The 13,938-nt window shown below is 40.8% G+C and overlaps 1 protein-coding gene across 2 annotated transcripts in view; it reads left to right on the plus strand.

The window, feature by feature from the left end:
- The window catches only part of LOC128744353 (phospholipid-transporting ATPase VB), a 79,520-nt gene extending 65,822 nt beyond the window's left edge, over positions 1-13,698 (plus strand). For both annotated transcript variants that reach the window (XM_053841285.1, XM_053841286.1), the window contains 10 exons: positions 4,366-4,546; positions 4,617-4,796; positions 4,866-4,990; positions 5,052-7,110; positions 7,187-7,357; positions 7,578-7,763; positions 7,830-8,030; positions 8,087-8,274; positions 8,342-8,427; positions 11,573-13,698. In XM_053841285.1, coding sequence (XP_053697260.1) covers positions 4,366-4,546; positions 4,617-4,796; positions 4,866-4,990; positions 5,052-7,110; positions 7,187-7,357; positions 7,578-7,763; positions 7,830-8,030; positions 8,087-8,274; positions 8,342-8,427; positions 11,573-11,607 — 3,412 coding nt within the window. In that variant the 3' untranslated portion in view covers positions 11,608-13,698. The remainder of the gene's footprint in view (positions 1-4,365; positions 4,547-4,616; positions 4,797-4,865; positions 4,991-5,051; positions 7,111-7,186; positions 7,358-7,577; positions 7,764-7,829; positions 8,031-8,086; positions 8,275-8,341; positions 8,428-11,572) is intronic.
- The last annotated feature ends 240 nt before the right edge of the window (positions 13,699-13,938 follow it).

The following is a 13,938-nucleotide window of genomic DNA, read 5'->3' on the forward strand; positions in this document are numbered from 1 at the left end:
AAATTGTGTCTAGTCACAGTGATGTAACAGTTCAAATTTCAAACTAGAAAACGATACTAATGAAATAGCATAGTTTGCGTAGATCCTAGCCGTCCAGTTAGCTTTGAGGTACGATGCTGGTCTAACAAGGCAGTCGTCGTATGTTCGAATCTCGGCTGGGCGGTACTGCTAGAGTTAAGTAGGATCGTTTCCCTAGTCCTGAAATTGTCTTGTACTCTAGTAACCGGCCACAAAGTCTGTCGATAAAACGTCTAAAGACGGTAATATCCAAGATTTTACTTTTTCTGTAGATCGTACACTCTTAAATGATTCTACGTGTAAATAGGTCGGATTTAGTTAAAGCTAGGTTGAAATTACTCAAAATGCCCATAAAATGTACAAACTCAGATTTTGAGTAGTTTTTTAACCAAAAAAATGAACTTGTCAATCCACCCGAAGTCCGAACATAGCACTGTGTACCATCCATCGTAGAATGAACCAGTTTTGGTCTTCTCACGATCGTTTGTCAGAATACTGTTATATTCATATCCCGACATGTTTCGGCTCGGGGCACAAAGCTTTTGTGGGATCCGTTCAGTTTCCGATCGAACTTTCGCGGTTCCTGAAAACGATGCAGCCGCTTCAACTCTACATACACCTGCTCTTCCAGGCAGTGCTTTTTCTACTTGAGGATTTGGGTTCACTGTATCTTCTTCTACCTGTGACTTTCCACGTTCTGACGTGTGGCACTGCACATCTTGGTCGCCCATGCAACGTTCTTCTCATCCATCACCATCCTGCATTCAACGAAACCAACCGTTCCACTGACTTCGTGCCACGGCTGTTTTGATAGTATAGTATTCCAACAGACCTCGAAAGCGTGTAGGGCGCTATATCTCTGCATATTAGCGTTGGTAAGAGGAAATGCTTATCAACTTAGGGACTATATTGACTCGTTTCATTATCCCTGATTTCCCTGATCGCGGATAAGTTCAAGTTGTTACGTGGTTTTTGAGCCGTAAATCTCGCATGTGCATAGTATTTTTCGATATAAATTAAATTATGGTTGTATATGAGCACCATTGGCATTATATTAAATTTGTTAAAAAGGTATTTTTTATATCTTAATTTTCGTAGTTACTGGCTTTACAGGAAAATTTTCGAATATCCAGGTTAGTCTCATATGACTGATGCTTACATACTTACATTATCCATCTAGCTCCGCCCATCTACTAACAACAATTCCTTTCCCGAAATACTTGTGAAGATGCAGAGGATTCCCTGGTCTTTAGTAGCAACAAGTATTGGACTAACATTCCTTTCCATCCCACCAGGACCCGCATTCGGACGTGGCCGGCATCGGTATTGATCAGCATGCAGGGACCTGATAATGTTGCACAATGAAAAATAGCCTGCTGTCCCAAATATGCTTTTTCCAACCATCATTTTGCAATTTTCATCGGTCCTGGTCAATAACGGAGTAGCAGCACACGGGCGGTATCCTATGCTTATGCTTATGCTTATGCTTATAGTATTCCAACAGACCTCGAGTGGGGCTTCGTTCATCTTTTCTTTTTCCGGCAGCTCAGCTTCGAGTGATTGCACGTAGTTTAAGGTGACGTCTGGCTGATTCTGCAGCGCGAGATTTCACCGAGGCGGGCGTCGTTACCGCATGTTGTTCACAGCTTAGAGTTTTAAGCGCATCCTAACCATCACTAGATAATAGTCCGATCCAACGTTCGATAAGATCTGACGTGGATGATGTCTGAAAAGTAACAACAGTCGATCAAAACATGGTCAATCTGTGATTCTGTTTGATTTGGTGACCTTCAAGGGAAATTGTGTAGGAATCTATGCTGGAAAAAGGTACAACGTATGGCCATATTCCTGGAGATGGTGAAGTTAATTAGTCTTAGACCCATTTCATGGGTCCGCGGGTGTAAGCTGAATCGTCCAATCGCCGGTTTGAGTTCCTACTCCTGGGCGACCTGAGCATAGAAATCTCCGATGATGATCTTGGTACCATGTTTTGCGCAGCAATAGTATTCACGCTCCAACAGCGCGTAGAATTTCTCCTTGTCGTCATCGGTACTTCTGCGGTGAGTGTTGTATAGGGTGATGATGCTTATGTGGAAGAACCGGCCCTTGATTCTTAACTTGCACATTCGAACATTGATTGGCCACCACCTAATCACCCGTTTTAGCAGCTCGCTCATCACAGTGAAACCTTTACCCAACTTGTGTGTTGCCGCAGCTCTGGTAGATGGTACGTCCATCCCTAAACGTACGTACCATTGAACCCTTCAGGCTCACATCTTGCAGCGTTGCGAAATCGAACTTCTACACGTCGGAGAGCACTCGAGTGCTCCCTTGGAAATTGAGACATCGGCAGTTCCACCTTCCGAATTTCCAATTCATAGTTTTGTTCCGTCGTATGGGTCTATTCCGATTGTTCCAGTCCAAATTTCTTTGTTCATCATTTGTTACCTTTCAGTTTTTCATGGTGGAGGCTTGTAAAGTATGCGCCACCAACCCCTCTGTCTCGCCGGACGACCAACGAAGCTAAAAAGAACCCTCCTTCCCTGTCAGAATACGATCTTGGCTTCCACCGGGGTCGGTTCCTCGAACTCCACCAAAGTTGTTCGTATCTCGGGTGCTACCACAAGGAGGTGCGAGTTACTGAATAAGTGGTTATGAACCAGTATAGCGTGTATTTTATGCCTATATGTGCACAAGGCACCGACGGTATGCTTTATTCACTATTTTTATTAAAGTAGAGGAGCGTTTGGTGCGAAATGAAACTGGGAAGATTTCGATATGAAGCCAAAAATATATTGGGTAATTCAATTGGTAAGTAGGACTCAAACCCGCACTATCTCGGTTGGCCCCGAGTGCTTTGGCAATTAAATTATAACCACACGACCCTCATTAGATAGTCTCTTATTTAATTGTGTCCCTCCAGTCTAACCATTCCGTTTACGAGAAGTGTCTACGAGAAAGTGAGGGTTGGAGTCCCACTTACCAATTGAACTACCCAATATATTTTTGGTCTCATATCAAAATTTTCTCCATTTCATCTAGTCTACCATTCTCCGCACCAAGCGTTTATCCACTTAAATTATAATAGGGTACGTTATCCTGCGAGTCAAAGGCAAGTAAAACAAACAAAAAACGCTTTATTCAGCTTTTTACCAGAGGGAAAAATATGTACTGCTCTTTTTATTTCGCTCACTCACTGTTGAAACACAGCTACAGCTTTCCAAACATAGATTACCACTGCGGCCAGTTTTTTGATCTACTTGATATCATCCAAGTGTTTTTCTATATTCCGCACTTTATTCTTTTGGAGTATCATTACTGAATATCGGCTTGATTGTTGGTGTTTTCACCTTTTTTTCTTTATGTTTTTAAAACTATTCAATCAACCTCGCTCCAAAGCCAGAAGGTGCGGAAACTAGTTATAATTTGTCCATGGACAAAAGGCTTCTTGCTTCCCGAGGCAGTACTATTTTTTGTAACTAACCCCAGTACAGTACAGCACAGTACAGGAAGGGATGTTGGTGTGTTTTTGGTTTTTTCTTGGGACATACTAGCGTTGCATCACCTCGTTCCTAGAACTAGGAAGTCAAACAAGTATAAAGTATTAGCCCATGGGCATGAGGCTTCATTAGGCACCTAGAAACCCTTGCTAAAGTCACTTAATATCAAGAGAGCATGAACGACGCAAGCAGGCAGTAAAGGCCCAGACACAATGTATACGGTTTTACTACATTGCGGCAATTTGACAGAAAACCCATGGAAAAACTATCAAATTGCCGCAACGTACTAAAAGCCGTATGACTGTGTCTGGACCTTAAGTACTCGTCGGAAGCGGACGCAGCATTAACGATGTGTGAAAAAATTGATTGACCAAAATGCGTCTGACGATAGGCGAAGCATAGTAGCTAGAAACGTTACGCATATCGAGAAAATACGGGTTTTATTTCACCGAGAAACATCAACATTTGTTATATCAGAAAGTCTTTGACATCTCTGGAGCCAGTTAGTCAGTTATACCAAAGAGAATGGATTATAATTATTACACATATTCTAGACTCGAAAATGTTTCACCTTGAACGAACATATAACAATAACAAATTTTAAAAATTTTAATTGATCTTTTGATATACATTTTTACGATAACCAATTTGATCCACTTTAACTTCTTCGTCTTTACGCTGTACACATTTTCAAAATCATTTTATTGCCTTTCCCGTTTGAGAAAAGTGAAATAGGTACGAGAACTGAATAATTCATTAGCCCCCGCATTGACGAAATAAAACCTTACCGGCGTGACCAACTCATATGAACGCATTTCAATTTTTCCGTTTTCTTTTCCGTTCACAGCGAATCGGAGCGCTACAAAAAAGTGCTCTGGCAGGACGTACGTGTGGGTGACCTGGTGCATTTATCCAACAACGAGACAGTTCCGGCGGATATTCTGCTGCTGAAATCCAGTGATCCACATGGGGTGTGCTATATCGACACATGCGATTTGGATGGAGAAACGAATCTGAAACGACGACAGGTAGGGTTTTCCAGCTTTCTCTATTGTTTGCACAACAAGCTAACAACGATATCTATTCACCCTGCATCAGGTGATAAGGGGGTTTGCCGAAAAGCAACATATCTTTATGCCCAGCAAGTTCACTAGCCGTGTCGAGGTGGACGCTCCATCCACCAAAATATATCGCTTTCATGGAGCTGTGATACACTCATCGGGTGAACGAGTACCGGTATCTACCGAAAGTCTTTTGCTTAGGGAAAGTCGTCTCAAGGTAGGCCAAAGAAACATTTAATAACTTATCAATTTTATATGAACCAACTGGCATCTAATTTGATTGTAGAACACCGATTATGCCGAAGGCATTGTTGTCTATGCTGGCCATGAAACAAAAGCCATGCTTAACAACAGTGGTCCACGCTACAAGCGGTCCCAGATCGAACAACAGATGAATATAGATGTTATATGGTATGTATCGAACATCTAAGAAATTTGCAACATAACTCTAAAAAATGTTTTGTGTTATTAGGTGTGTTATCATACTGATTATCCTCTGCGTGATTGGTGCTATCGGCTGTAAAATGTGGTTATCGTCCTTTGTGGCAAGTACCGGCGATAATAACGAAACGTTTCGTATTCCTTATCTTCCGTTCGAGATTAGCCCAGACTACGAGGGTCTGCTGGCCTTTTGGACGTTTGTGATAATTTTACAGATTATGATACCTCTTTCACTATACGTAACGATTGAATTGTGCAAAATTATGCAGGTATATCATATTCACAACAGTATCGATTTGTACGATTCTCAAACGAATAAAAGGACTGAGTGCCGTGCAATGAACATTACTGAGGAGTTGGGTCAGATTCAGTATATATTTTCGGACAAGACCGGCACCCTGACAGAAAACCGAATGATTTTTCGAAGGTGTACCATTATGGGAGTAGATTACAATCACCCGGAAACCGACGAAGAAAAAGAACTGACTAAAGTCGGTGGTCCCGTGCCGTATCTTCAGCCAAATATTAGCTTAATAGAGAATTTAAATCAAACGTCCGATGGAAGTTCATTATCAAGTAGCGCGCAGCAGATACAAGAGTTCTTTCTGGTGTTGGCAATATGCAATACGGTGGTAGTAAGTGCCACACCCCACAAAGATCACATGAATGCGAGCGGGGTAATTGAGTTAAATGATAGCGATACGAGTGTAACCTTAGTGCGACCGGTGATCGTTGCCGATGGGATAGGGAACGGTATTGATCCTGCTAGTGACCGTTACGCGAGACTCACGGAGTCACGATCTATCACGCCGTCACCTCCGCCAAGTGCTCCTTCGTCGCTGCCACTGAAACAAACCCATGTGCCATCGCTGTCGCCCATTAGTAGCTCAGCAGAAACATCTCCAATGTCGGAAAGCCCTCCAATGAAATTGAGAGCCATTACCCCGACAACTCGTGTCAAATCCTTGGTCGCCAAGCTACCCAAAGGTCCATTCAAGTCTAGTAACAGTAGCGGTAATAGTAAGAACAAGTTCAGCATGAATAGTGTTAAGTTCCAAAAGTCCCAGTCTCAAGGGTCGACACCGAGCGATCGACGGCCGATCTTTGAGGCAGAAAGTCCGGACGAGCTAGCGTTGGTCAACGCGGCGTACAGCTACGACTGTTGTCTAATTAATCGAAGTCCCAATCACGTTTTAGTGAATGCCCCAGGCGAAGGTGTCGTAGAATATGAAGTCCTGAAAATACTGCCCTTCGATTCTAACCGTAAATGTATGTCGGTTGTGGTTCGGAAAACAGGCACTCAAGAAGTTGTACTGTACACGAAGGGTGCGGACAGCTCAATCATGTCCAATCTAGCATCCTGTGCTCCTGGATCTGAAGAGTACCGCTTTCGGGAGCAGACCCAGCATCAACTGAACCTATATGCTCGCCAAGGTCTGCGTGTACTAGTAATGGCGAAGCGTCATCTTGACCCTGCAGATTTTTCCGAATGGTACAGCAAACATCAAGAGTGTGAGTTGTCTATGGAACATCGTGACAAAAAAATTCGAGAATCATTTGCACTTCTGGAACGAAATCTGTCTCTTTTGGGATCAACGGGTATTGAAGATCGTTTGCAGGAGGGAGTGCCGGAAACGATCGGTTCGCTTCTTCAAGCGGGTATTGTGATATGGGTTTTAACGGGTGATAAAACGGAGACAGCGATCAATGTAGCCTATTCAGCGCGTTTGTTCAACTCCCAGATGGATATTTTGCGATTAACTGCCCGTTCGCGGGACTCGGCCGAGGCGTCCATCAACTTCTACCTAAACGAGATCGAAAAACAGTTGAACGACGTGGATTTTTCCATTCGAAATGATCGGGAAAAGGGACGAGCACTGGTAGTGGATGGGAAAACATTAACATTCATTCTCGATCTGCGATCGAATCTAACGAAACCGTTTCTCCGACTAACGAGGTACTGCTCGTCGGTGTTATGTTGCAGAGCAACACCGCTGCAGAAAGCGTTCCTTGTTAAGGTGGTAAAGGAGGAGATTCGAATGAGCACATTGGCCATTGGTGACGGCGCTAATGATGTATCCATGATTCAGGTATGCTATCAATATTGCTGCAATGATAAATTCTATAACTTCTAACAAGTTCTGTTCGTGTTTTTCGCACACACAGATGGCAGATGTTGGCGTAGGGATTTGCGGCCAGGAAGGAATGCAAGCAGTGATGGCGTCCGATTTTACTATAGCGAAATTTAACATTTTAGAGAAACTGCTGCTTGTCCACGGGCACTGGAACTACGACCGGCTTGCGCGAATGATCATTTATTTCTTCTACAAAAATGCTGTGAGTGAAAGTAAATCTTATCTTAGCTCTTTTTACTGCACGCTTCAGAATAAAGATTTCTTCTTTTGCAATATATTGTTGTCTTGTAATAAATTAGTGCATTTAAGACGCAGTAAAACGCTGCACTCGATATTAGCAGAGAATGAAACTGAGTTTCATATTGCTGCTTGTGGTATGGTTTAACACGATGCAACATAATTTTTAAAATATTTTCTTTCAGGCGTTTGTGTTTCTTCTTTTCTGGTATCAACTGTACTGCGGATTTTCAGGTGCCGTCATGATCGACGAAATCTACCTAATGATCTACAATCTCATCTTCACTGCCCTGCCTCCGCTTGCCATTGGCGTCTACGATAAGAAAATAATCGACGACTTGTTGCTCAGCTATCCACGACTTTATCGACACGTAAGTTACACTGTATCATTTTCACTGCAACGACAAAGTTAACAAAGAAACCATTTGTTTTTATAGGGACGCCTGGGAAAAGGCTATAAAGCCCACACGTTCTGGATTGTTATGTTCGACGCCCTTTATCAAAGTTTAGTGATATTTTTTATAGCAAAGGCTGCGTTTTGGGATTCGGACGTAGATGTTTGGGTTTTTGGAACAACCATTACTTCGTCCTGCCTTTTTACGATGTTGCTTCACTGTGCCATAGAAATAAAATCATGGGTATTTCCGGGATGATAGAACCTAAACTTCGAATACCAATTTTTTGTTTATTTCAGACTATCTTGCACGTATTATCAATCGCAATTAGTATAGGATCGTTCTATGTATTCGCCTTCTTGTACAACAGCGTATGTGTTAACTGCTTTGGTCTGCCCTCTAATTATTGGGTTATCCACATGAGTATGAGTTCCGTACAGTATTACCTGATAACTGCCCTCACAGCAGTACTTGCTTTATTACCCCGGTAAGTTCTTTTTCTTATCAACAACTGTGTGCTTGACAACTCTTATCCTGAACTACAATATTCACAGCGGCCTCTACCGAGTGCTGGAAAACACCGTTTGGCCTGGTGAAGGTATCCGAGTGACCCTGCAGTACAAAGAGGAGAAACGAAGAGGTGAGAATTTACTGGTAACGTGGTCGCGGTCCACGTCCGCTTCGTCTATATTCAGGTATTTAACAACTACAACCAATACGACGATCACCACCACAATGACAACCACAACAACGTCCTCCTCTAATAAAAATCCCGGTTCCAAGGGCAGCACCCTCAAAGCTCGCAAGAAATTGAACGCTGCTGTTGGTATCTTGGAACGTAACAATCCACAGGAACGGTTTGGTTACTAAAATGGACATCTTGATGCCAAGCATTGATGATAAAGCGAGATTTTGTGAGATTGAATCTACACTTACCCAAGGCAGTTTTTGGTAAATTTTATTGATCTCCGTTTGTATATCTTTCGAGTGAACTTCTTCTGTGGCATGGACTCTGTTTGGAAAAATGCACGTTTTAATTAATTGTACACTGTTTTGTTCTACATTGCAATGTGTGAAGCACGGTAGTTTTTATTGTAAGAATATGCTATGCACATTTTTTCGCTATATATTGCTTAGAGCTATATGAAATACCGTAAAGCTTTTGCGGTTTTAAAGTTCTTATCCACATATTGATGCTTAGAAGAAAAGTAAGGAGCCGAACGCTTGGAAGCATACAAATAAAATCTGCAAATTCTAAACCTACTAAGAAAACAACAGCACTCTAAACTTAATTTTTCGTTCTGCCGCCAATGTGAGATTCATGGACGTTATAATTCGATCTGTTGAATAGCGAAAATCGGCAAACTTTTTTAAGCCGGCATCATTCGCCGATATTACCTACCCTTGAGCAACGTATGGACTAGCAAAAGGCAATCTCTAGAATCGCTTTGTACGACACATCTTCAATCTCCAATTGTCTATTGCAGCGTTGCTTAAATGGGAGTTCATGAACCTCCAGAGGTCCGCTAATAATTCAACTCACAGCAAAACAATATACGGAAACCCTCCAGCGGTTTCGCGAACCAAAAATGGTTGGGAACTGTCGTTCTATTATATGTAACTATCAAACGAGGAGTCTAGGAGTCTAACGTATGTGTTAGCCTCATCGTGGCAAACATCCAGACACCACAGTATGACACAGTAAACGAAAAAACTAGGGTGTTCTCGCAACACAGATATTCTTGTTTATTCACGGCACCTTAAAATGAACTTAACTTCGTGTTTTTAACTCATTGATAAAATAAAATCGAGCATTGTACACGTTTCATGCCCATAGAGAACAACCAATATCCATTTTTGCAGGAGAGTTGTCCGGAATTCTAGCAACATGTCCTGCCCAACTTATCGGTCCAGCTTAACCACTAAGAATACTGGGTTCGTCGTAGAGACGCGCAAGTTCATATTTCATTATTCGTCTTTATACACCGTTCTGTTGCACGCTGCCAAAGATGGTTCTTTGCACCTGCCGTTCGAAAACTCCGAAAACACAGGTCCTCTCCTAGCACCTCCACGTTTCATGCCTGTAGAAGACAGCGTTTTGTACAATGTGCACTTTGTACGGGGGCTCAGATTGTTCGACCGCAAGTGCTTGTGGAGTCCATAGTAGGACAGTTGGCAGCGAGCCAAGGTATACGAACCCGTCTGTTACCTCGAACTCGTCCCCGCGTTTACCACGGTACTGCCTAAGCGGACCCGGTCATGCTCGGTCCCGCCCGCCAGCATATATTTCATTTTATGTCGAATTTGTTTATTCAATCCGGGTTGAAACTGGATGAATTTTATCTGTCAGATAGGAGCAAATGAACACAAAAAGTTCATCCAGTTCCAATCCGGATTGAATAAACAAATTCGACATTAGACGTATTTATCTTCAACCCAGTCTTCTCTCTGCTTCGCGTTTTAGTCTAGTGTATTGATCTTCCACCGCTTCAAATGCTCTGCCGACAGCATCCACGTCGTCGGCATAGCAGGACTGGATTTATTTAAAATCGTGCCCCGCATTTCGATCCTTGCATGTCACACTTTCAAGCGTGCATAACACTTTCAAGCGCATTGTTGATTAGCAGGCAGAGCAAAGACCACCTCCTGGTCGATGTTCTCTGCGAGATTCGAATGGTTCCGACAATCCACCCGAGATTCTCACACAACGCTGGATCCCAACCAGCGCAGCCCGGAAAGCCGTTTTCGTCCAGAATTTGTCAGCTCTAGTCGGTTTACACTATCATATGCGGCTTTGAAATCAATGAACTGGGTATTGTGGAAGATCTACCGCAGAATGAAGATTTAGACCGTTATAGATCGACCCTCCATGAACCTGGCCTGATAACTTCCCACTAACGAGTCTATTGGCTATTATCAGGTGGCCAATTTGTCCGGATGCATTTTGATTAGGTCCGCTCCAAAGCCATCCTTTCCTGCTGCTTTGTTGTTGTTCAGCCACTGGATGGCTTCTCTAACTTCGCATATCGAGCCATCAAAAATCAACTAATTACGTTTCAGCGTGACCCAAAAACAAAGCCCATTGTGTTCGATGCGGTTTATTTGGATAACTTGACGTAAATACCGGTACCAATTTTTACTTCTCTATACTATGGTTTAGACATACCCTCAGAGCTAATGTAAATCGCGTACAAACAATTCTGCTTGAAAAATTCCAGAGATATTGCACTCAGTGGTCCGTGCGAAACTCTGGAATTTCAAATTGGTAAAATGATAGATTTCTTTTTATACTACAACTTATGCAAATGGAAAGTTTGACATATTTGAAGACTCTGTTCTATTCTAAATCTCGATGAACGAAATGATATGATCGAACGAAGCACCATAGGTCAAGAAGCAAATCCGGAAGCGGAACCTTTCGGATGGTAGTTATGATTAAAATGAATTTGAATTTAATGTATATAATAGTTTAGTTAGTAGATACACTCAAGTGACTTTTTACACGGTTTATTTTTACGCTTTTTGAATTAACACAGTTTATTTTTATGAAGATTTTTGAATTGCGGATTTTTTTACACGTTTTTTTACATGCCACGTATCTCCCATGTAGGAAAAGCTTGAATGTATTATTATCTTAGTTAAAGTTGAATTAGAACAATAAATAGAATCGTGTGTATATGCCTAGTCCTAGACGAATAAACAAAAAAAAGCTTATTTCACATATTGTTTGGCTTGTTAATTCTAACTTGCCTGTTATTTTTAATCTCCTCCTTTTTCTGTTTCAGAACCGCCAATAACTGGATTGCGCATAAGACTGTAAAAGCCAAACATCGTAGGTGACGATGTGCGAGAATAAAAGGCATAGCTAAAATTTTCAAACATCAATCGATTGAGTAACTTATACGAATAATTCCAAAATGATATATTTATTTTTATTCAAATCAAGCGACCCCTAGTTTATTGCGTGTTTTGTGATTCGGAAAGCTAACTGTTAGGTGATATTGCAAATCAAAATAAACGAAAAATACTTTTCATATCAATAGGAAGTTTACGAACTGAAGAGTGATTGTCCGATAGTCCGATAGAACCAATTTTATCTAAAAATTATTTTCATACAAATATTCCATCCAATTATGCAAACATAATTTAATTCAATGAGTCTTCGATTTGCCAGCTAGTATTTTAAGCATTTTAAGCAAGAAGTTTATCGCGTTAAAAACTTTCTGGGAAAGGAAAGTCTTGGCGCTACATTCCGAATTTGGCCTTCTTTATTTCGACAGACTTAGCAGCCAACTGTTAGTGCGCAGGACTATTATGAGGCCAGTGCTACGCGATCTGATTGATTCTAACAGTCTCTCGCAGTCGAGACTATCATTCGACGACTGACTTGTAAAACCAGTATCTTACCACAATGTTAATTAGGAGACTAAAAACATTCTGCACTTGTGGTTGTCATTGGGTCCTGTATGTGCTGGTTCTCCATGATTGAATCGTTAACACACGAAACAACAGGCTTCTTTAACAATCGATCAATCAATCAAATTGTATATTCTGCTATCCAAGCATACTACAAATATTTTATTAATTCATCGACATATTCCTTTTTTTCTAAATGAATGTAAATGTTACATTTTACATTTTCATAACAAAAATTAAAGTAATATACTGCAGTTATTCTTAGGATACGTTTGCGTCGTTGATATAAAAAGAATATTCTGTGACACAGACTGGTGTTCTGTATACCTACATACTCATTAAACTTTTGGCTTCAGGTAAAATTTGAAATTTCAAAGTAACATTACAGGGATAGCTAAGCACTGACAGAAAGACATCGGACAATCACAACAAGTATCTCAATGGAACTGATAGCGGCCTTATACGATCAGTTAATTACCGTTCACATTTGTAACGCCTGAAATAAAACTTTTTTAATCTTAATAAATAGTATGCTGATGAAGTCGAAATTCATTCTTTATCGACGCCACGAATGCACATTTCAATCAATACGCTTATGAAAAGAAATCGAACTATCTAGCAGTTCTGTTGCAACAAACTATGTAGAGACCCTTTCTGACTAGGTACTATACAATAAAAATCATGCAACACAAAAGGCTGTGAAAACCGGAGCACTTCATAACAATGACGTCGATGGTACAGCTCTTTTTGAGCTAAACTGAAAGGAAAAATCAGCCAACTATAAATAAAGGAACAGACAATAAGTTAATATTATTTGAATCATTTGTTAGAGAAACCCCACATGTGCATTTGACACAATTGTTGGAAAACAAAAAAAACTGATATTCTCAAGATATGTCCGGCGTTCGTGAAACCAACTTTTTACCTGGACTTTTAAAAGTAGATATATGGGAACCCACGATGATTCAAAATTGTCAAAAAGTTATGAAAATTGACCCTGTCTAATGGCGCTTGTAGGATTTCTTAAACAAACTATTCTTTTGTTCAACACTGAACATGTTACTGATCCAACAATAGTTAGCACAGAACTTGCTACTAAATGAAATGTGTAGACAATGTCCTCAACACTTATATTACGATTGTAATTCTAAAAATTTTATGCCCGTTTAAAGCATGCTACTTTTGGTTTACTGTTTGCTAAAAAGATTTTCTAGGAGCAACATGAAAATATCAATTTACAACTAATAAGACGCTATTTTTCCATTGTAGTAATACTTGGCGGTAAAAACGATAGTGAATTTTTCAATTTTATCGCGTTAAAAGTATCTCGCAACCACATTAAACGAAAACTGATGTAAGATATTTTTGAACTATCTTAGCCTATCAATGAATTGCTTAGATAACTAAACTTTAAAAAATGTAAATAATCGAAGCAGTGAGATTCGAAACTGCGCAACTGTTATGTAAGTATTATATTTTATTGGTGAAATACAATCCAAGAAATTTTTATAAAATCAAATTGTTCATTTTGATGTTTGATGACAACATCTCCCCAATGAAAGTGTTTTTTTGTGTACTTGAAATGAGCCTCCTCTAGCAGCAGGTGTGTCTTGTCTGCACTGGACTACTCGTCGCGAATACGTTCAGCGTGTGGACCCGGTAGGGTGCTTGAAGAGAACATATTACATCACGCATTCTGCATTTCGCCCGGTGCCTGCTCATTGGTCGCTTCACC

The sequence above is a fragment of the Sabethes cyaneus genome, chromosome 3 (genome assembly GCF_943734655.1).
Source record: "Sabethes cyaneus chromosome 3, idSabCyanKW18_F2, whole genome shotgun sequence".
NCBI classification, from domain to species: Eukaryota; Metazoa; Arthropoda; class Insecta; order Diptera; family Culicidae; genus Sabethes; species Sabethes cyaneus.